Source organism: Meriones unguiculatus, chromosome 8 (assembly GCF_030254825.1).
Source record: "Meriones unguiculatus strain TT.TT164.6M chromosome 8, Bangor_MerUng_6.1, whole genome shotgun sequence".
NCBI classification, from domain to species: domain Eukaryota; kingdom Metazoa; phylum Chordata; class Mammalia; order Rodentia; family Muridae; genus Meriones; species Meriones unguiculatus.
Genome location: NC_083356.1, coordinates 121,616,866 through 121,641,330, shown reverse-complemented (window position 1 = coordinate 121,641,330; position 24,465 = coordinate 121,616,866). Strand labels below are relative to the sequence as shown.

Genomic DNA, 24,465 nt, shown 5'->3' with positions numbered 1-24,465 from the left:
AGTTCAGACCAAGCTCAAGTGTAGAATGAGTGTTAGGCCACACTTAGTTACAGAATGAAGACCCTGTTCAAAAAACAAGAACAAACAAATGAAGATGTGTTAGTCCAGCCTAAATATTCAAGCAGCCTTATTTCTTGGTAAAGAACTTGGAGCTTAAGCATTAATTAGAAAGCTATGCTTTCAAGGAAACGTTTTTCAAACACCCTGAATGTTTTCAAAATGTTATTTTTTAAAAGTGGATGTTGGGGCTGAAGAGATGGCTCACTGATTAAAATCACGTATACTGCTTTAGAAAAGCCCCAAATTCAGTTCCCAGCATCAAATTGGATGGCTTACAAATGGTTCTAACTACAGCTGTAGCAGTGATTCCCCTGGCCTGTCACAAGCACATACCACTCCCATCCCATACACACATAATTAAAAAGAAAATTAATCTTTAAAAATAAAAGTGGATTCTGGGAGTTGGAGAGATACTTGAGTGAGTCAAAGCACTTGCCACCCAAGTTGACAAACGTGAGTTCAATTTCTAGGACCCAAAAAGTGGAAAAAGAGAACTGACTCCCAAAAGTTGTTCTCAAACTACCCTGTGTGCCCATGGTGCCCACGGGCCTATACACTCAGACACGAAAAAAGGAAGTACATTTTACAAAAGTGAACTCTGGTAGTGCATGCCCTTATTCCAAGCACTCTGGAGGCAGAGGCAGGTAAATCTCTTGAGTTTAAGCTCAGCCTGGTCACATAGCACGTTGAGTTCTAGGCCAGGCACAGTGATGCACACCTTAAACTTGGGAGGATAGGGTGAGAGGTTCAGTAGTCAAGGCCAGTTGGGGGCAGTGGGGAGCACTGTGACATTGGATGGAGCTCATAGAACAGCTTGTGGAAGTCAGTTCTCTCCTGCCACTGTGTCACAGGGTTCAAGAAATGTTATTTTTAAAATGTAAACAATAGGTTTAAAACTATGTATCACTTTTTCTTCTTCCTCTTCACTTCTTCACTTTCCTCTTCTTCCTTCTCCTCCTCCTCCCCCCCCCCCCCCCAGGAAAGGGTCTCTGCAGCTCTGGCTGTCTAGACTCACTTAGTAAACTTGGCTGGCCTCGAACTCACAGAGATCCACCTGCCTCTGCCTCCCAGAGTGCTGGGATTACATGCATGCTCTACCACACCAGGCAGAACTATGTATCACTTTTATTGCTGTCCTTGAAACCTAATGCAAGGGAGAAAATATGTCAGTCAGGGCTTCTAGATTTTGTTAGAAGTTACTGTAATTGCCTCCTGCGGTTGCTGTATGTTGAATGCCAGATTTTTGCTTTGATTTAACATTTGTTATCAAGTGAGTCCAACAAAGCTATTTGCAAGTCACATCTTTGGAGTAGTCTCATAGATGGCCTGCACGTAACTCAAAATCGGCTCCCTGGGGGCATTCTGGAACCAGCATTTACACCAGTTTGGGGACGTAATCAGAGGCCTAACCCAAGCCTGGCTGCAGACTCCACAGCATTTGGGTGCTAGTTTCAGAATGCAGAGTAGCTGCCCGTTAGTCCTGTAGAGAACGGAACTCGCGGGCGGAGCTGCCCTGTTTTAGTGATGATTTGCGGTCGGAGCTGCCCTGTTTTAGTGATGATTCCCTAACTGATGAAAAGAGGCCCTGCTACAAGGGGCTACTTTTCTTTTTTTTACAAACTCGCAAACAGCTGGGCTATTAATGTTGTTTCCAAATGTAATTAGAGTTCTTTATAAACAGGTACCACCTGCAGATTCTGCCTCTCTCCCAGTTGATCTTGTCAGTTTAACACCAAGAAGCTTTTTAATTCATAAATCTTTGAAACTACCTTCAAATGGAGGAAGCAGAGCATTCCAGTTTTCTAAAGCCCAAGGGACACAACACATGAACTTAGGCACTTTTAAACATTGTATCACTGAGCATAAACTTTCTTAGTCTTCAGTAAGTTAATCTCCAGTCCTGCTGGGCTCCTCACTGGCCAGCCCTCCTGCTCTCTGTGACCTGGGGCTTCGGTAAGGATTCTGTGCAGTGCTGGTCCCACGGTCTTCTGGGCCAGTGCCACTGACACCACTGCACTGAATAGTCTACTAAAAGGACTGTATTCATTTGATTTGTTGATTTTTTTTTTTTTTAAATGTGAACTGGTACATACTTAGGAAGCTCAGTGTGTGCTTTGGAATATGGCCACGTATTGCCTTTGGAAATGTGATTATCTAATAAGATGACTTGTTTCTTTAAAAGACACTCGGGATCAGAGTGCTTACTGAGACACTGTATGTTATCCTTTTGGCATTGCAAATAAGTTTTCCACACCAGAAAAAAAGAATAGTGCTCATTTTTTTCTTTTATTCTTTTCTTCCTCCCATATACACCTTTTAAGATCATCGAAACATATTTTCAAAAATAGGGAACCACATCACCTAGTGGACATGACACACTGAGAGACCCTTCTAGTGGACCATCCAGAGACACGCCCTGCTGTTTGCTCAGCAGTCCCGTGAACCTCTTCTGCCTGTCTCTATCTGAACGCAGCTACAGCAGCGCCTCTGCCTCCTTTGTTACCCAGCCCCACAGCACACGTTAGACATGAGAGTATCTGAAAACAAGTGAGTGGTGTTAAACCTTGGTCACCCTGTGCATGAGGTGAGCTGCTCCACGGCATACGCTGACCGTGGTGAAGACTCGGCGAAGGTGCTGGGGCAGCTCTTCCATTGTACTTAGCTTGTTGCCTGGTTTGTGAAATCCGCTGTCGCAGTGGTTGTTCCAGTTTCAGTAGTGTGTTGTTGTTGTTGTTGTTGTTGTTTTTCCAGTCAGCTCGTAGCTGCTTTTTGCCTGTGTGCCTGTGTGCCTAGCCTTGTATATGCTGCTATTTGAAATACAGGTTTGCAGGAACTCACAAGGTGGCTTGCTGGGTACCTGAGCCGACACAGGGTCTGCCCCCTGAGCTTGATCCCTGGGTCCCACAGGACATCAGAGGGAAATGGTCCCTACGAGTCGTCCTCTGATCTCCACCCCCATTGTGTGTGTGCACACTGCACACTCTTTCTCTTACACACACACAATAAAAATAGATGGAGTAAATAAATATAAAAATTAAAGTTTAAGTTTGGCTCAGACCTGACCCTTTATTCTTGTCCCTAAAGCACGTGCATATACGGTGCTTGTTCCTTTTAAAGAAGTTTCGCTTTTGAAGACATTGTTTCCTGAAACTCAGGTGAGCACCATTCTCTTCCTCAGTACTCTGCCCACTCTGAGTGTATGCATTCACTGGAGTCCCCAAGAACCCAGGCGGTCTCGGTGCTCTGCATTTGGTGTTCTGCATGCATTCCGGCCTCACAGACTGCCTGGTCGACTGCCTCGCTTCACACCTAGAGAAAGCACAGAGAGGTTAATCTGATTTTACCCGGTCACAGCAAGCTCTCCTTCCCCAAGAAAAACATCTAAATCAATAGTCCAGCTAAGGGATTTGGATAGGTTCTGTTCCCATTCCAGACCTTTTCCAGAAAGTTGGGCAAGTCTTTTTGCCAATTCTTTTTGGTCCTCAGCAGTGGGATTCTTTGTTTGAGGTGAGGGTCTGTTTGTGTTGGAAATTATGAGCTAAAGTCTCAGCCTCCTGAATAATAGGCATACTACTGCGGCTTAATAAATAACAGTTAAAATTGCTTTGTCGTTTACATATTACATCATAGGATCAGTGTTAGAACATTCCCTTTGAGTTACTTGGAAGAACATGAGAGGAGAATTTGTTGATGAGTGAGGCCTAACATCTTCTATCCTATTGCAGAATCATTACTATACATCATGTTTTTTATAACCACAGCATTTAGGTTTCATTTTTATTATGTCACAATTGCAAATCTTCCATTGTTATGATCGTATAAGTACACACACGTGTGCAGTTGAAGTGAGTCCTCTGGGGGTCACATGCATAGAATTTCTTTTCTAGCCTTTTTTAGTTTTGATTTTTAGTCAGGGCCTCACTTTATAGCCCGGGTTGGGACTCACTAGATAGCCTGGGCCAGCCTCAAGTTTGTGGTAACTCCCTCCGTCAGCCTCCTGAGAACTGGACTTACAGGTGGGCCCACCACACTCAGGTATTTTATAGCATCTCTCCTGCTTTTAAGTCAGTACAAAAGTGAGAATGCTTACGCTGAGAGCCAGGGGACATGATGGTACAGTCATTCATACAGACTTTATCTGTATCTTATTTTAAAAAAAAAGAATCTGTGATACTTTTGGGCTGGGAGGTAGCTCCTCTCAGTGGTTGCCGAGCAGGAGGACCTGAGTTTAATCCTCACCACCTGTATAGAAAGAGCTAGGCGTGGCAGCCCACATGTAATCTAAGCACTGGAGAGGCCGAGGCAGGCAGATCCCTGAGACTGACTGCCAGCCAGTGTAGCCTACTTGATGAGTTCTGGTCGCTTAGAGACAGACTCTGTCTCAAAAAGAGAGACAGAAAGTGCCTAAGGGAAGACATCTGAGTTATCCTCTGACTTCCTCAGATGCGAGCACATCCACACAGCAAAAACTGGTATCAATATGTCTAACCCTCAGAATATGCAAGTCAAAGCTATCCCAGCCAGAGTGGCCAACATCAATAAATCTGACAAAGGTTGGAGAGGATGTGGAGAGAAAGGAACCTTTATTCACTGTTGGGGTTGCAAATTAATACAGTTATTGTGGGAATCTGTTGGGAGATTTCACAGAAAGTTAAAAATAGAACTGTAAAATCATGGCGTTTTTTCTATGCCCTTTCTAGCTCCCGAATAATGACAGAGACCTATTATGCTTATGTAAAGCTTCAGGCATTATAGCTGGGCAGATACTCAGCAATTCTAACCTGATATTTCTGGCCTGCCTACTTCCCAGCCACGTGGCCCATTACCTGCCATCTTAGTCTCACCCTGGCTATTCCTCCTTCATCTGTGTTCCGATGCATCCAGCCTCACCTGGAACCCCTCACTGGGATCAGAAAGTCCTGCCTTATCCTCTCCTGCCCTGCTATTGGCTGTTCAGCTCTTTATTAACCAATCGGGGTGATGGAGAACAGTGTTTACAGAATGTTGAGTGAGGAGATGCTTCATAAAAATGAAAAAGCCAGCGTCCAGACTGTAACCAGATCTCTAGGTACAGAAACCAGCATTTGTATGCACAGTGCGCAAAAACATCCTCCAACGGTTATTTCACTCCAGGGTAAAGAACGCCAGATTGTACCATAGAGTTGTTTGCATCCCCATATTTACTGCTGCTTTATGTACTATAGCAAAGAATTGCAGTCAGCCTACTTTGTTTATCAACAGAGGAGTGGCTAATCAAATTTTGGTCTACGTGTGTGTGTATAAAATGGAATACTACTCAGCTCTTAATAAGTGATAAAATTTCCAGGAGAGTGGATAGACTTAGAATGTGTGGTATTAAATGAGGTCACATACTCTCAGAAAGGAAAAAGACAAAAAACCCTATGTTCTGATGCAGAACCTAGGCAACAATGTTTGTATATGTGTATACAATGACAAATGTGCATGTAGATACAGAATATCCTATAGGAAAGAGAACAAGAAAAGCCAGATATTAGGAGAGGGGGCAGGGCTGGAGACAGGTCATGAACCTGAGTCCTGAACGGAGAGATAAAGCCAACTGCGTGTCTTGTTCTAACCGGATTTTCACTCTTGTTGGAGGACAAGAGCATCCAAATACATTAGTGGCTGGAGAGATGGCTCAGAGCTTAAGAGCACTGACTGCTGTTAAGATCGATGATGATGCGGCAATGGGGTACCTCCTGAGGAATTATACCATACAACAGATCTGGTATAAAGGAGGGTTACTGGGAAAGGGAGAGAAAGGGGTAGAGACTGAGCCATGAGGGCAGAGAAAGAGTGGGAACAGAGAGAGGCTGGAGTAGAGAGAAAGGCGAGGTAGGGGTCCTTAAATCCTGCACACACCTGGTGCACCTGGCTTGCAGCTGCTCAACAGGTGATGACATAAGCAATTGCTAGGACCCCAAAGGCAGACCAGCTGAATCACCTGTACACTCACAGCTGCTCATCCAGAGGACCCAGGTTTGATTTTCATCACCCATGTGGCGGTTCACAGGCTCACAAATCCAAGCTTCTGCAGGCACCAGGCAAAACAGCCATACACATAAAGTAAAATAATAAAAGCACTGTTATATTTGTTAATAAACTATACAACCCAGTGTGTAGCGTTTGTTCTGAATGGTCACTCCAACTGTATAGACATTCATCTAATTGCATAGTGTTTTGGTCTAGTTAATTTCTGTGTATGATCTTTTTATTTTAATTGACAACTTTTTTAAATAATAAACTTTGAAATATAAACAAGGAAGGTGATAAAATAATAAAAAGACAGTTGTTCCCCACTTAGCCTGCTGTACCTATAAGTCACCTGTTGCTCTGCAGTAGCCATTGTGTATACAGCAGCTGCATGCATGAAGAATTCCCGGTACCTACCTCCACCCAAACTTGTGTTATTGTGAGACTCCCCTCTAATACCCCTCTCCCAACTGGGAGTGGGAGATAAATGTGGAGTGACTGAAGTTGAAATGTTTTGATAATTCCTTTTTATTTTTTATGTGCATTGGTGTTCTGCCTACATAAATGACTGTTGAGGGTGTCAGATCCCCTGGAACTGGAGTTATAGACAGTTGTGAGCTGTCATGCAGGTGCTGGGAATTGAATCTGGGTTCTCTGGAAGAACAGCCTGTGCTCTTAACCACTGAGCCATCTCTCCAGCCCTGTGACGTTCTTAATCCCAGAGAAGAAGCAGTAGGTTAGGTGTTACTCGATTCTAACTGTCATGTAAGGCGATTCTAGGCACACCTCTGGCAGGCTATGCATTGCATACTGATAAATTCATTATGATGGATTATGGTGAAAGGTTGGAGGTCAGGTCTAGCTGAAGGAAGTAGGCTTCTGGGGTCATGTTCTTGAGACCTTTTCTTCCGGTAAAGCTTGCTGTTAATCCTGTATAACCAAATCACCACACAGAGACTGGGTTTATTTTGTTAACCTAGAACACAATGCTGGGCAATAGTTACTCCCTCTTAAACCTCCAAGCCCTCATAGTTTCCTAACATTTAGATTTTACCCATTATACTTGCTTTTTGTGAAATCTTAGGTCTGGTTCATTCTCTACGTCGTTCCCAGATCTGTCCTCCAGCTCTGCTCTCCTCACTTTCGTCTGCCCTTCTCTCCTCCTCCTCTGCCTTCCACCTTCCTGTCCTCTGGCTCCTCTCTCCCGCCTACTCCTTCCTCTTTATTGCCCAACATTGTGGCTGGTTGTTTTATATTGGATGTTTATGCAAAGTTGAGACAGGATGCTTAGCATAAGTATCACAATGCAATATCTGGATTGAAACCAGAGTGGGGGGGAGGGGAGAAATCAGCATTTGATGAACAAGGGTCAGGTGTATACATTTCAAAAGAACATTATACCAACAAAGTACTGACAAAAATGCTTTGCTGGGAAGGAATCAGACAACAAATGAAGTCTGTGTGCAGGAGGGTGATGGGCCGACTGCTTCAGGGTAAGTTTGGTAGAACTTTAATAGAAGATCAGAAGAGAAAAGTGGCAAGTAGAAGGCTGGAGGGAGGACTCAGCGAGTAGAGGCGCTGACTACAAAGCCTGGCCACCAGCCTTCAGTCCGAGAAAGCCGCGTGGTGGATGGAGAGGACAGGCTCTCATAAGCTGTCCTCTCACCGTCACAGACATGCCGTGGCATGCACACACCCAGAGTCACACAAAATAGACAAATGTGAAAAGGGAAAGTTGAAAGCTTTTATAATTATATTATATAATTATAATATTTATATTATAATATATATCCATGGGCAAAAAACTAGTGCTACTGTACAAGGCGATTTTTCAATTTCAATTTTTTTTTCAGCTCAGAGTACCACTAATGCAGAATATTTTGTGCCATGAAAAATGCCCTTATCATGTAGTGAATTTTTGGTGTGTTGGCTATTCTGTTTGTCTTTGGTATTTCTTCATATTCTAACAACCTAATGGATTTTATGACCTGTGGAAACTTACAGTAGCCGGACAGTGCATTAGGGATCACTTGTTTAGAAATAAATGATTCAAATTCCAACTTTTAGACACAGTTTATGGGTTTGTTTTTTGTTTTATCAATTTGGTTGCTACCATTTTAATTACTTTGAGTTTTATAGTAAGGAATCACAGAGGTTAAAATGTTTGGAAACCAGTGTCTTGTGTTTCCCAGACTAGCCTCAACTCACAGTGTAGCTGAGGATGACCTTGAACCCATGATCCTTCCTCCACTTCCTATAATGAGAACGCTGACTTTATTTTTCTTTTCTGTGTGTGGGTGTTTCAGCTGTATATGTGCCTGTATTTTTGTATACCACATGTATGCAGTGTCCACTGGGACTGTAAGAGGGTGGTGTCAGACCTGCAGCTGCAGCCAGATGGTTAAACACTGTCATGTAGGTGCTGGGACTTGAACTTGAGCCCTCTGGAAGAGGAACCATTGCTCTTAACTACTGAGCCATTTCTCTAGCCCCTTCATACTAATGTGATAAAAAAAAAAACTTGGCTCGTTTACAATATCATGTTTCTCTGTTTTGTGGAATAGGAACAAGATCTAGAACATTTCATCCTAGCAATCACTGGTCAGTGTCTCTGTGTCTTGTCTTTTCCAGAATCTAGATGGTTAGAACAATATAGTCTTTATGAAGCTCTTCAGAACAACTTGTTGAAATTCACAGGTGTTCAAAATGTGTCATCCCTCCCCTCCCCAGCATCACATATAACACTACAATGCTGCCCTCTCCAGTCTTGTTTGTGGCAAATGCTGTCCCAGTGAGTAAACCTTCAGGACCATGTACTAACTGTGCTCTGTTGAAATGGGTTCTTGTCATTGCCATGTAGGTTTGTGCTGTCCGGTAGAGGAGCCACTTGTGGCTGTGTTTAGTTAGTTAAATGAAATTTCAATCGCAGGTCGTAGTTTCACTAGCCAGGAGCTTTGTGGATGGGCTGATGTTTAGTGGCCACCGTATCGGAAGTCCCCATATACACACTTAGGGAAACACCTTCAGCGCTAAGGCTGGAGCAGCAGCTGGCCTAACCTTGTACTTTGCACAAGACACCTTCACATTTCTACCTATCCCTGCCCCGAGACAATTTCTCTGTGTAGCCCTGGCTGTCCTTGACTGACTTTGTAGACTCGAGAGGTCGGCCTGCCCCTGCCTCCCTGAGTGCTGGGATTACAGGTGTGTACCACCACGCCCAGCTCGTTTCTACCTTGTATGTAATACACGAATCTAGCTTTTACGTGAGCTCGCAGTAAGTGCTAAGTGACGCAGCAGCCTCTTCTCAGGACGTTTGCTTGTTGTTTTGATGGGTTGGAGCTCAGACTTGTAGATTGGGTAAAGTAAGTGTCCATCAACAAGTGGCCCTGAATGTTGTGAAAAATGAGCATTAGAGCAAGTTTTTATTTTTTGTTTTGTGGCCTTTACATTGACTGCTCAGAGTCTTTTTTTTTTTTTTTTTAACATAGTTGCAGGTTCTCACACTTTGCATGAAGGTGAGGTGTGGACATGGTCTTAAATTATAGTAATTTCATTTCTGTAGTGTTTTCAGATAGAGGGAGATTGCCTTAGGGTGTAACATTAAAAGAGTCCATTAAAATGTATTGCTTGGTGAATTTTTACAAACAACTCTTGAACAGCATGCCCCTTCCAGTAGCACCCCCCCATCCCTCCCCAGACAGGGTGGATTCTGTCTACTACACTCACATGTAGCAATGGCAGTTAGTTGACCTATTCTTGAACTGTACATAATATGCACTCATTTCTATATATCTTCTTTCCCTAAATATTGCTTTATCCAGGTTGCATTTTAGTACTATTAGTGTTGAGAATATGCCAGATTTTCTTAATCTGCCAATCTGCTGTTGACGGGCATTTGTATAACCTTCAGTTTGGGACTATTACAAATAGCAGCACTGTTGTGAACTTTGTACTGGGCCTTTTAGAGACATTTGCATACCTGTTTCTTTGGGAACACACGTTAAGAGTGGACTGCTGGGTCAAAAGCTGTACATGTTTTCAGTATTAGTAGACAAGCCCACTAGCAATGGTTGAGCTCTCTGAGTGTGCACCTCATTCACCCTTAGGGATCTCCATGGTTCTTGGTCGGGACCTCCTGATAGCTGTGCGATGCTGCGTCATGGCCTGGTTTGCATTTCCTCGGTGACCGCTGACGTCAAGTCATTTTTATAGTTAGTCTCATTGTTTAGTATCAGCTAAAGTTATTTATCTGTTTCTTCGTTGTTGCCTTTTAAAAGCATCCTTATTGAGATATAATTTGCTTACCATGGAGTCCAGTCTTTTAAAGCATGTGCTTTGCTGTTTGTAGTGTATTCTGAGTGCAGCCATCCTCACCATCTGTTTCCAGGGATCATTTTGTGACCACAGAAAGAAACCCATGTCCGTTAGTAAGGACTCCCCGTTCCTCAAGTTCACTACCTTGAGCAGCTGCTGACCTCCCATTTGTCGTCGTGGGCTCCGGGAAGTTCATAATTGGCGCGATGCGGTGCCTGGCCCTTCTAACTGGCCTGAGTTAGCGTAATGCCTTCAAGGTTCGTCCGTGTCAGACTGCGCATTAGTGCAGCGTTTCATTCCTTCTGGTGGTCAGACTGTCACACTTTGTTTATGCATTCATTAGTTGAGGGATGTTTGGGGAGTTTTTACTTTTAAAGATTTTGGATAATACTGTTAGGAAATTTTTGTTAAGGTTTTTGTGTGGATATTTTCATTTCCTTCGTTTATACTTAGAAATGGAATTGCTAATCGTATCATAACTGTGTGCTTAACATTTTGAGGATTTGACAGACTAATGCAGTGGCTGTCCCTTTTTATATTCTCCAAAGCAGTGAGTATTTGTTTCGCTTAGTTGTGTATTTTGTCACTTTTTAAATAGATGATTACTGCTTTTTGTGTACATTTTTGGAAGTCTTTGCATTCTGGAAAGTCTCAGATATCCTGCTTTGCTTTCTATGAGCGTTATTGTTTTTCTTTTACTTTTGATCTGCCATCTGTCTGCATTCAGTTTTTGAGAGGCAGTCTTATTAAATGAGTCTCCCCTTCCCAAATCCCCTACCCCTTCACAAATCTACTTACTTGTGTAAAGAGTAGCAGGCTTTATTTAATACGTGGCTGAAAGAGTAAGTTAGTATCCAGGTGCTGGTAGGTTGTAGAGATTTACCAGGTGACTGCTGGTAGGGAGATGGGCTTCCCATCTGGATGGCCCTGTCCTCAGCTGGAGCTCAGAGGCCACTTCATCAGCTTGACCTCATTGCATCTTTACAGTGTTTTCATACAGTAGACAACATTGTCCTGTACCTGCAAATGAGAAAACGGAGTCCCAGAGAGGCAAATAAACTTTATTGAGGTCACACACACAGTCATTAAGTGGACAAATTTATGACTTAAAACAGCTCCAAAAGGAGATCAACAGAGCCAATAAAACTGAGCCCGGGGCCCCTGCAGAGACTGATACCCCAACAAAGGACAATGCATGGAGAGGACCGAAAACCCCCGGCTCAGATATAACCCATAGACTCGGTCTCCAAGTGGGTTCCCTAATAAGGAGAGCAGGAGCTTTCTCTGTCATGAACTCAGTGACAGGCTCTCTGATCACACCTCCTCCTGGGTGGGGAGCAGCCTTGCCATGCCACAGAAGAAGACAATGCAACCAGTCCTGATGAGACCTGATAGGCTAGGGTCAAATAGAAAGGGAGGAGTACCTCCCCTATTAGTGGACTGGCCAAGGGGCATGGGTGGAGAAGAGGGAGGGAGGGTGGAATTAGGAAGAAACGGGGGGGGGGGGGCCTGGGGAGACACAGCCAGTATACAAATTGAATAAATTGTAATTAATGATAATAAAAAAAAATTTTTTTTTAAAGTGTCAGCCCTAGCTGGGGGTGGTGCCACACATCTCTAATCTCAGTACTGGTCTATTCCAGGCATTTAGCCAAGGCTACATAGTGAGACTATCTAAAAACAAAACAAAAACACCCGAAAAAGCATCAAAACAATAGATATCTCAGTCCACTCTGAAGCTCTTATCTTTTCATTACACTTTTTTTTAGTCTTCAAATTTTAAATTTAACCTATATATCTTAAATTACGATAGTATAATATTTGGCCCAGTAGTAAGTGTAAAATGGTCTGTGGAAACAGGTACATATAGTTTTGTTTTGTTTGTTTTCATTATGGTGGGTTTGAAAGAAGCAGAAGATAGGTGAGCAGTCAAGGTGGTTCAAGGAGCAGAAAGTACGGAAGTAGTCATCAGCTGCTGAGGAGAGTCTTGTTAGTACCCATGCAGAGCTCCAGTGCCCCTAAGTCTTGCAGGCCCTATTTCCCATGCTGTGACAGATGGCGTACTACCCAGAGATCGATTTCCAGCGCTCCCTCTGCTGGTGTCCTAGCAGTAATTAAGTTATCTACATGCCCTAATTTGTGCTGGGCTCCAGTGGTGTATAGTAAATCTGAGAAAGAAATTAATTTCAAGGTCCATTAAAAACAGATGAAATCAATGTTTGTAGCAAATGAAATGGAAAAATATAAAGGGTTGTTTATTTCTTTTGAATTCAGACTAAACTATTGAGTCTTTTGAGTTACAGGAAGGCTACTCCTGATATTGGAAGCTTTCCATTTCAAACAGATACTTTAAACCCTATTATGTTGTGAGGGTGGGCGGGGCCGCAGTCTAGGAAGCAGTGTGGGGTCATCTTTGGAAGCTGATGATATTGCAAAAGTACTTTCCTTGGCTCTTTTAAACTAAAAGATAAACTTTTCAGGAAAGAAACCCCAAGTTCATTAGTAAACTAGTTGGCTTCTAGACAGGTGCTATCAGTGGCCATTTAGAAGCCATGTTTAGACGATTCATATTTAGATAATCAAATTAGGCGTGGACCTAGTTAAAAGACAAAAGTCATCCTGAGGGTGCCCAAAGGTTAACTTAGCTTTTTCCGACGTGGGACATTTCACATCACTTGTTGCAGGGGCTAGGACTAGTAAGTAGATGTGTCTTCACCCTCTCCCCAGCTACAACTGGATCTGTTTGGCTTGGTTTGGTATAGTATAGCATCTCTCTCTCTCTCTCTCTCTCTCTCTCTCTCTCTCTCTCTTTCTCTCTCTCTCTCTCCTGTGTGGCCTATGCTGGCCCTCAGCCTAACAGTTCTCTTTCCCTGGCTCCCCGGGTGCTGACACTACAAGCATGTGCAGCCTGCTCCAGGAAGTCATCCTCTGCCTTTAGAGCTGCCATTTGAGGAGAAATCTATTTGCTATTTTGACTTTTAGCCGTTTTGATAACACCTGTATTCCCAGCACTCAGGAGACAAAGGCAGGCAGATCTCTGAGTTTGAGGCCAGCCTTTTCTACAGAGTGAGTTCCCGGACATTCTTCACAGAGAAATCCTGTCTCAAATAACCATAGAGAGGAAAGAGGGAACATTGACTCAGAAGTGGAGTGCTGTTCTGGATGTCCCTGTAGGCATAGCTATGGTTTCCTGTGCTTATGCTTGTGTGTGAACTGTAATTTGCATAGCCTCGGAATGCCCATAAGAGCCATGTGCTCTAAAGCTCATGGTGTGGTGCCTCATTCCTGGAACCCCAGCACTTAGGGAGACCAAGGCAGGAAGATTGCTGGCAGTTCAGACCAGCCTGGACCAACAAAACAAACAAACAAAAACTGTATAGTCTCTTACAGAAAATCGGCGTACAAACTTCATTTCTAGGGTAGTTTTGACAGTGTTAATGACTTCAAGCAGATTAAAAATTCCATGATGCAGTGGCAGGTATGCCAGCATACACCTTTGCCCCAGTAGGTGCCCGAGCATGAGGCCAGCCTGGTCTGCAGAGTAAGGGCCTGTCCTAAACAACAGAGTTACACACTTGCGAAAATACTTTGGAAGGCAGGTGCGAAATTAATTGTATTCACTTTGGGGTTTATTGGTTATATCTCTGTTGCCGGCGGTCAATATCGCTGTGAATTTCGACAGTTTGGTAGTTAATCCACAGATCTTCCCTTTTAGGACTTCCTGTCGATGCTAGTCCCCACTCTGTTAGGTTTGTGATTAGAGGCCTGAGAGCCGCTCCCCTCGTCCTCCTTGATGCCCTGCAAGGCCAGCTGCCTGCCCTGCCATTGCTCCTCTGTGGGTGTTGAGCTGAGTGGTACGCAAGGAATGAAAGTGTTGCGGCGCTGATTGTTCACCGCATCGCCTGTGGATTCTGCCCCCGCCTCTGCTTTTCATTTTCAAGTATTTATTTCAAGTATTCCTTTTACAGGTACAGGAAAACTCCCCAGGACACAGAGCTGGACTGGAGCCTTTCTTTGATTTTATTGTTTCTATTAACGGTTCGAGATTAGTAAGTTTGGCTTTTTATGGTTTTATATATAGAACTTTGTAATTTTCTTCAAAGTGGAATTTTTCCTAATTTTCTAGGTTGGGTATGTATCGACACCTTTTAGAAATAATCATATTAGGGGCTATTGGGATTTCTCATTGCGTGAAGGCTCTTGCCCCAGCAGTCTCAGCACCTGAATTCAGTCCCTGGAACACATGCAAAGATAGGAGGAAACTGATTACCCAGAAGTTCCTTTACCTCCACATGTGCCCTGCCGAGCATGAGCTCTCTCTCTCTCTCTCTCTGTCTCACACACACAATCAGGTGTGCACACAATCATAATATCTTTAAATTCTGTTTGTTTTGTTTCTTTGAGACAGGGTCTCACTATGTAGCCCTGGAACTCACAGAGATCTACCTGCCTTTACGTCCTGAGTCCTGGGGCTAAAGGCATCTGCCGCTGTGCCCAGCATGTTTAAATTTTCACAAGAATGATGCTAATGAACATAAAAGCGTCACGTCTTCTCACAAAAACAGAATCACTCCAGATTTGTACATTAGATACTGAAGTTTGATTTTTTTTTTTTTCTAAGCTATTGACAAATGGACTAGGAAACTTCTTTGTCCATTTTCTTGGATCTGAGTCCCATGATACAGACATTTTTTAGAGTAATTCTCAAAAATTACAAAAGAAAAAGTTGTTCTCAAAAAACTGCTTTTTCTAAACTGCCTTCAGTTTACTGGTAATACAGTTCTTTGGAAAATAAATTATGTAACCTTTGCAAAGGGAATTTTTATGACTATCTATTTGGCTGGCTCAGTTTTATAATGGTCCTATTAAGTTTTTGCTGACAATTTGGCAGTGTTTCTGACATGATGACCTTTGTTTAATGAAATATTAACATTATTTCACTTCTTGCTTTTTGTTCTTAATAAACAATAGAGCATATATTGGAAAGGAGGGTCCAAAATAAGACTTTAAGGTCAGCAGTGTTTTAGATTTTAAAAACAAAGTCATTGTAACTTTGTTACCTCATATTTTGTTTTCACTGAGTTGTTTGCTCACTCTAGCATTGGGTTGGAATGTTCAATGTCAGCTATTACAAATGTCAGCTTAGCTAATGATCAGAGTCCTTCATTTCCTGACATTCTTTAACTTGGAGAAACATTTGAATGTTAAAAAAATAATTTTGCCTGATAAGTTTATATTTATACTGATATTCTTATTACTTTTATGAGAATGCTTAAGTAATAATTACTATTATTTTTGTTTATTAAAGACTATGGTCTCTGTGTGTTTGTAGAATAAAGACAATGACACTCTTAAGGATCTACTAAAAGCCAACGTTGAAAAGCCTGTAAAAATGCTCATCTATAGCAGCAAAACCCTAGAGCTCCGGGAGACCTCAGTCACACCCAGCAACCTGTGGGGCGGCCAGGGTTTGTTGGGAGTGAGCATCCGTTTCTGTAGCTTCGATGGTGCCAACGAAAACGTTTGGCATGTGCTGGTAGGTACACCATGAACTGCCCCTGGGGGTGTGAGCGCAGTGTAGACGCTGGAGGGATGCTGGTCTTCTCCAGGTTGGCAAGACTGTAGAGACTTTTGTGTGTGTGTGTGTGAGATTATTATTAGGGGCTGTGTTGTACGGGGTATTATTGTTAGGGGTTGTGTTGTAGGGGGCATTTTTAAGGGGTTGTATTGTATGGAGTATTATTAGGGGTTGTGTTGTAGGGGGTATTATTAGGGATTGTGTTATACGGTGTATAATTAGGGGTGTATCAAATTGTACAGATATTATTAGGAATTGTATTGTAGAGATATTGTTATGTTTTTTTCATTTTTGAAAATCAGCAGCAATGAATGTTTACGGATTATTATTAATTCAAAGAAGACAATCCAAAGAGTTTATATTGCAGACAGTTACAGAAATATTTTATGTATTAAACATGATACAGTTTTTGTGGTTGGAAATTTAAAATACAGGTATATTCTCTAGTTTCTTAGATCTAACATTATCTCTAAGAATATTGGGGATTCTTCAGTCACTATCAGTCACTATAATTAAGAGCTGTCACTCTGAAACTTGGAAAATTGCTTTCTGTGTGTTGAGTTGGGTTGTATCTGTGTCACCCTAGGAAGTGGAGTCAAATTCCCCAGCAGCACTGGCAGGACTGAGGCCTCACAGTGACTACATCATCGGAGCCGACACCGTCATGAATGAGGTATTAGAGCACTGCCTGGTAAGGAAGGTTACTGTGAGCGCTGGTGGTGAGTTACACCACACCCTCTCTGCTCTTGAGTTCAGCCCATAGACACGCTTTGCATTTAGAGTTAAAACCTCTGTAGCGTCGATTAAGACACCTTATGCCTGAAGGTGTTAAATGGGACATCTGGATGTTGTCTCCTTAGGTGTAGCTTGAGGAAAACATCATGTCCCTGAACAGCTCCTTTGTGTAGCACACAGACACCTGCAGAGGCCTTCCTCCAGCAGGTCTCATTTGTCTTGATGGGACTTGTTCATCTCGGCAGTGCTGCAGATTCTCCCTTAGCTCAGCGGTGTTGGTCAGATCCTTTTCGTTGTCTTAGCTGGTGGAAGTACATACAAAATCAAAATACAGAAAACGAAGGCACCTGAGGCTTTCATAATAAAGTAAAGGCAGCCACCGTAGAGCCCGGGGAAGAACACTGAGAGGTCTTGGGAACTGGCTCATGCCTGGCTCTGGTGGACTTGCTTGAATTACTCTGTACATTAAATTAGGCTCTGCTTGGCCAGTTGGCATTAAATTGTGATCCCTGTGTCTAAGGTAGGGCCCTGAAGCTGAGTTCTTTTAGGAGGGTGCTCAGCTGACTGATAGGAGCCAGATGTTGAGACCCACTGTCCTCAAGTACAGCCCCTTCAGGCTTTTTCTCTTAATGGTGTGCAGTCTGAAGACCTGTTCAGCCTCATTGAGACGCATGAAGCAAAGCCCCTGAAACTCTACGTGTACAACACAGACACTGACAACTGCCGAGAAGTGATCATTACACCAAACTCTGCGTGGGGCGGAGAAGGCAGGTAAGGGCGTTCCCAAAGTGAAATGACGGCTGTGTAATCTCAGCCGTCAAGTGTGTTACAACTTTTCTTTTACTGTGTTGTAAAAGAATGGTTTTTATTTTTAAATATTTTAACATCTTGATTTCTATTAAAACTCTGAAAAAAGAATTGATGTAGAGTAGTCAAATTAATAATTCAGTTTTTTAAAGTACATGACTAGGGAGAATAGCACCTATTTTATAGCACATTTGTTTTGCTTTGCTTTGCTGTCTCTGGCCTAAGAGCTAACTGCCTTTCTAATCTGACAGATTATCAAGTGTGAATCGTGATTACAGAAAATCCTAGGCAGAGTTAAACTGCACATGCTCCGCCTCCGCTGGATCTGTGTGGTCTCCTTGCTGCGTGGAGGGCTCTCTGTCCTCACAGTATTTGTAGTTCGCTACCCAAGGTTCTTGAGTGAACCTCGGAATTCTAAGTTGTTGCAAGTCACGAAAAGTGAGAGGAGTGTCTGTGAGGCGTCTGGCCTGTCTGCGGCAGGACGTGGTCATTGTCTACCGTTCAGGCCTCCAAACGCCCAGAAATAAGATCTTCTCTAGGCATTCATAATTAATTGATCTACCTCAGCGGCTCGGGTGCAGCTCAGTTGCTATTGCTTGCCTAAGGAGCACAAAGCTCTGGCTTTGATCCCCAGCACTGCAAAAACCAGACATTGCACACAGTGCTTTAATCACAGCATTCAGGAAGTAGAAGCAGAAGTATCATACGTTCAGGATCATCCTGGACAACGTAAGACACTCTGCCTCAAAAAAAAATTTTTTTTTTTAAATCCACTTTAGAAGGGTTACTGCATATAAATAAATGTGCAAAGAAGCCGCTGTGTCCATTTGGGTGCCAAATTTTTGTTTCACAACACAAAAGGGCCTTTCTCCTGGAGTTTTATACTTTTCCTTCTCTTGCTGGGATAAAATATCCTGGCAAAGAGCACCTTATGGGGATAGAGCAGTTATTTTATCTCACAAGTTCGGGTTACAGCCCATGACTCTAGAGACGTCACAGTAGCAGGAGCTTGCGACATCGAGGCACAGCACAGCCATAGCGAGAAGATGATGTGATATGCTCAGTGCTTTGCTGCTCTTACATGCACCAGGGACCCAAACCAAGGAAACGTAGGTCACCTGCAGCGGACAGGTCTAATGCACAGTTAACAATCCCCAGAGACCCACACTGCCAGCCTGATCTGCACAGAGGCTCACTGAGACTCAAGCTGACAGTTAGAGCTGACCGTCACAGGAGGATGCTCAGCATCAGATTAGAACCAAAGAGTACTTGATGGGCATGGGGCAAAAGCCAGGAAAAGGAAACAGTTTTGTGGGCAGTGAGGCTCGCAGAAAAGGACATTGCTTATTCTTTCATCTTTAGTGACACTGACTGTCCCCTGTCCATTCACACAGCCATTCCTTTCCTTAGCAGACTGTCTTTTGTGTAGTTTAGTACCATTTCTGGGTATCTCTTTAGACAGTTCCTGTCGGCCGCTTTCTCAAGTGTGCCCTGCCTCTTCCCCCCCCTCCTCAGAAGCTGACTGTGTCTTCTCAGCCGCTCTTCATTTCAAGCCTCTCTTGAATTTGCAGCAGATCTTGCTGTTTCTGCAAGCTCTTTCTCTGTCATTACCTAGTTATTTTGACCAGCAGGCACTGTGTAAGCCAGTGTGGTGGTGCCCACCCAGTGCTCAGAAAGCTGACATGGCAGAATTGTGAGTTCAAGACCAACTTGAGCTACATACCCTCTTGCTCCCATCCAAATGCTGTCCTCCAGCAAAAAACAAAAACAAAACAAAAAACATAAAAACCTTGCTTTTCAAATGTGATTATGCCCAAAAGGCTATCATTGACCAATATAAATGACTTAATCTTTCTTCTAAATTTGAGAGAAATTATAGCTTTGATGATAAGAAAAATGGAAGTGTAATTTTGAACTGTAAAGCATCACTGTGACAATCAGATTGGGATAAGGAAGAGCTGAAGTTGGCCAGGGCCCACTCCAGCAGCTTTTGGGAGTTGAGGGGCCCACAGAGGTGACACGTATACCATGACGGGAGAGAGATAGAGGTGTCCATGCACGGCAGCTCTCCAAGTGCCAGGAGCTTTGGAAATAGAGATCATGGTGGAAACATAGACTGGAACCTTAAGTTGTCAAAACCTTAAATCAATGGTCAAGACTTGGCTTACTCTGAGCTGTTGAACTGTGATACTATGTAAGCAAGCATTGATTGGCTGCAAAGTGTGGGAAACAGCACTTACCATAGTAAGTATACATTCATATGGATTAGCTCATGTCATCAAGAGACAGGCAAAGACCCAGGTGTGGAAGAAGCAGAACGTCAAGCATCTCTAGCGTTCCACTGATGAAACAGTGAACCTGTTTTTTAGTTTTTATGTTACTTCCAAGATTTTTAGCTCTGGGCAGAGGTTAATCAGCGGGCTTTGGCCATGAGTCGCATTGATGGATCGGGCAGAATAGAGCACTGCTTAATAGGCCAGGAGCACTGCACACAGACAGCAGGGATTCCCTACAGGAAGAGGAAGAATTGAGTTAACAGAAAGTTACCTCTGATGGCAGCGGCAAGAAAAATGAGAAGAAATTACCATCATATATATATATATATATATATATATATATATATATATATATGGTCTGTGCTGTACTCTTCAAATGATACCATGTAGATGCGTTCAGAGCTCTTCAGTGGGCAGGCGCGGTGCGATTGATGCAGCAGCTAATTCTTAGATGTCTGCCTAGTGCCGGGAACGGTTGAGGCGATAAAAAGCAAAGACTGTTTCTACAGGCCTTAGTGTTTTGAGGGAGGCCGTTAGTAAACAGCAGACAGGCCATGTGTTGAATGGTGGTAAATGTTTGAGGGAAAACAGGAACTAAGAGTAGTGTCTGGAGTGGATGCCAGGGACCTCGGGGAAGATGGCAGTATTTAAAGGAATGGAAATACAGGTAAAGACATTAGGATCAGGAGACCGCATGAGACCATGTCTCAAAGTAAAGGAGGAGAGAAAAATGCATGGGCTTATATGTTTCAAAGTTGTATTTTTTAACAATAAGAAAAATTTTTTTTAGCCTTGGATGTGGCATTGGCTATGGCTACTTGCACCGAATACCTACACGCCCCTTTGAAGAAGGAAAGAAGATTTCCCTTCCAGGACAGATGACTGGTACACCCGTTACTCCACTTAAGGATGGGTTTACGGAGGTAAGGTCATTTTACTGCATGGTCATTTCTGTGTGTGGACACACGGTCAGTGTTGGTGGCTGCAGTTGAGGCTGGCAGTGATGGGATACCCCTTAGCATCGTGTTGAATTTGAGAGGTTCTCTACACCTGGAGGGAGGTCAGGTGTGCTGCTGGCCTTGAGAGAACACAGGACTAACTAGGTGATAGATGTGAGAGCATTAGCACAGAGGGCAGCTGAGCGCAGTGGAAGGTGACAAAAATTGTCAAGGGGTTGTGTGGGCTTGCAGGGTTTTTAATGGTATCTTAGGAAGATAGCCCAGGTGGTTACTTCTGTCTACATGGCCACATAAAAATGACACACCAGAAAAGAAAATGTAAAGGCAGGGCTAGGTTTGGTTTTTGTTGTTTTTTTTTTCTTGGTGGTGGTGTGTGTGTGTCCAAGGAGTTGGAGTTATTTTTGTCCAGTGTGGATGTAGGGACCCACACTCAGGTCTTCTGCATCTGCTTGCTGCTCTTGTTGCCATCTCCGTACTGTCTCAGTTCAGCCTTCCCCAATTCTGGAGAAAGAGGCTGCTGAGAAATTCCTCCTCCTCTTGCTCCCCATGCCTGCAAGGCCCAGGGCCAGAGCCCAGGTAGTTCCATGTTTCCATTCTTCCACCCACTAATTGGTGCCTACTACCCAGACAGGTTAGTATGTGAAAACCAGCGTGTCATGTGGCAGCCGGGGACAGGGTAGAATGCAGTCTTGAGAGTATCAGAAGTGACACTGTGAATACAGGGACTCTGGGGTGCTAGATACCAGATTCCTGAGAGAGAGAGATGGCAGTGAGAGAGGAAGGAATACATGGAGGAGGCTAGAAAGCTGGAGAACCCTGGTGTTAAGATTTCCAACTGCTTTCTCAACTAAGTTATAAGTAATTCTCTCCCCCAACACCCCCCCTTTTTTTTTCTAGGTCCAGCTGTCCTCAGTTAGTCCCCCGTCGCTGTCAGCACCGGGAACTGCAGGAATTGAGCAGAGTCTGTCTGGACTTTGCGTTAGCTCAGCCCCACCAGCCGGCAGCAGTGTTCTCAGTACAGGTATGTCCTGTTCTCAGTGCAGGGATACAGAGCATGCTCCCTGAGCAGCCTTCACACCTTGTACCACTCCACGCACATCTTTTGTTGTGGTTTAATGTTGTCTTTAACAGCTTTATGAAGAGAGAATTTCCATGCCATTCAACTCACGCACTTTAAGTGGATCTCAGTTATTTGCAGGGTTATCCAACCAGCACCTCAGTAAACTTGGACTTTTTTATTGCCCCCAGGTCCCAGAGCAACCCTCCACTCGATTCTAGTCACACCCTACTTTCTGACTGCTGAGAGGCAGCGACTGATCTTGCCGCCCAGTGAGGACGGTTCCTATAATATTTAGGTCTTGTGACGACTGTGTGTTCCTAGTGTAACGTTGTTAAGGATCGTGGCTAGTGCCGTATATATTAGCAGTTCATTCCTTGTATTCACTGAATCATGCTTTACAGTATGGCGCGTCACAGTTCCTATCCCACTCACTAGTTGAGAGCTGTCAGGTGTTTCCATTTGGCTTCCTGAATGAGGCAGCCTGGACCCTGGTGTGCAAGTCTCTTGAGTTGGTATGAGATCACATTTCTGTTGTGTGCTGATCCGTGGAGTCACTCGATCCTGACAGCTTGTTTTCAGTTTCCCATCTCCTGTTTTCTGGTTTCTCCTCTTCATAGTGTCTAAAGTTCATTATATAGTGACTGTATTGTAGTCTGTAAGCACTAACCAAACTTAGGAAATACAGACTTACTTATGAAATACATCTCTTTTTGCTGTTTTAGCTCATTTAGCTCTTTGTATTCAGAATTCTTAGTCCCACTTTGTTGCAGATTACACTTCTCATCAAGAAGCAGTGATGGGGAAGGTATGATGTCTGGTCACCTTAGTTTAAATTCTGCCACTTTTCAGAATCATTTCTGCTTCTGAGAGGGTGTGTAGTCATTACCACAGGCAGGTGGCTCTCCTGAATGCAGTCAGATGTCCGTGTCACCAGACACAATCCCAGTCACAGCTGTGGGGGGTCTGCTCCATCTCTTTAAATGGGGTTCTTCTCTAATGCTACACTGACTTCCTACACCCTTCAGATGACCTAGTTCATTCCTGAGTAGATTTGGTAGGTGGGGCTGCCTGTGGCCAAGCACCTCTACCCTCCTGAGAATGACTTCAGGAGAAATTGACTCTTCATTTGGACTCCTCCCTTATCAAACGAATGAAGCGATGCTTGTACACAAACCATCAGGTCAATTTAAAAAGACACTACTAAAGTTTTCACTGTTGAGCACGTGAATTTCAGAGACTAAAGTGTTAACACAGTGACATGTCAGAAGCAGTTTCCTGTAGATGTGTTTTCCATCTTGACTTCTTGTTCTCAGAGAACTCTACATAGTAACTGTGCACATAGCAAAGTGTGTTGGTCGGTGCTTTTGTTTTTTTAGTTTTCTGTAGACATTTTAGGAAATTTTTAGAATATTAATGGTGTTACTCTGGCTTTTTTGGTACACACCTCTCGTCTGCCCTGTCCCCACTTCCTTGCTTGATTTTCTACAGAAAGTCTATTGCCACTTACAAGCCGTAGTTTTGACTTGTTTTGTGTTTCCTCCTCTAAAAGGCTGTGCTTTCTGTTTCTTCCCACTGATAAGGCCTTGGGTTCAAAAACAGTTTGAAGCAGACAGTGGTGCCCTCTAGCTAGAAAACATGAACTCACCAGCCAGTCACCCAGCTCCTTTTTAAACCTGGTAGGGGCTGGAGAGAAGGCTCAGTAGTTAAGGGCACTGGCTGCTCCTCCAGAGGACTGAAGTCCAATTTCCAGCACCCACATGGCAGATCACAACTGTCTGTAACTTCCAGGGTATCCAACACAATCTTCTGCTTTCTGAGGACAGTATACACATAAGGTAGACAGATATCTATGCAGGCAAAACACTCATACATGTAAAATAGATACAATTAAAAAAAAAATCTGATAACAGCAAAGAACACTCTTCTCCAAACCTATCAGTTGTTGGAGCTCCCAGGAGCCCAGTCATAGCCCGGCCACAACTTCTGGCTCACATTCAGCCCGTGTTGTTTTGATACAAAGAATGATTTACCCTTTAAAAGAAATGAAATAGAATGTAAAAGGTTTTATTTGGAAATAGAATTTGAAGCAAATCCCCCCCTATTTTATTTCCTTCATTTTTAAATATGTACAAATGTTTTGCCTTCGTGTGTATGTGCAGGACACATGATCCCTATGCTCTTGGAAGTCAGAGAAGACATCAGATCCCTGGAATTGGAGTTACAGATGGTTGTGAGCCACCATGTGGTTCCTGGGAACCGAACCAAGGTCCTCTGCAATGGCAACAAGTGCTCGTCACCATTGAGCTATCCCTCCAACCTGTTTTCATTTTCTTAAAGCCAAGATTTGTGACAGCAATATCAAAATAGCGATGCTATACCTATGTCCAGGAAAGAACGACGTTTCCCATACTGGACTTAAGCAGTTCTAAGTTCGTAGAACTCTTGCCAGTGCTATGGCTAGGCTTTGTTTTATTGTTTTCTGTTTCTCTCTCCCCTCCCGACCCCTCTGTCCTCTTTTGTGTGCCTCAGTTTCTTCAGGAAAACACTTTATACATAAGTACATAAGATAGTTGCGTACAGTTGGCTCATCCTTTCAGGAACAGCGCACTCCTCCCACCTGTTTAAACATCTCTGTATCACAGAAGCCTAATTCGGTACTCAGCATAATGGCTTGAGTACCTC

At 43.4% G+C, this 24,465-nt stretch overlaps 1 protein-coding gene across 1 annotated transcript in view; it reads left to right on the top strand.

The window, feature by feature from the left end:
• The window catches only part of Gorasp2 (golgi reassembly stacking protein 2), a 31,635-nt gene that overhangs the window by 3,114 nt on the left and 4,056 nt on the right, over positions 1-24,465 (top strand). Inside the window, exons 2-7 of the mRNA XM_021639223.2 lie at positions 14,337-14,417; positions 15,701-15,904; positions 16,533-16,619; positions 17,322-17,452; positions 20,555-20,687; positions 21,621-21,744. Of these exons, the coding sequence (XP_021494898.1) occupies positions 14,337-14,417; positions 15,701-15,904; positions 16,533-16,619; positions 17,322-17,452; positions 20,555-20,687; positions 21,621-21,744 (760 nt within the window). The remainder of the gene's footprint in view (positions 1-14,336; positions 14,418-15,700; positions 15,905-16,532; positions 16,620-17,321; positions 17,453-20,554; positions 20,688-21,620; positions 21,745-24,465) is intronic.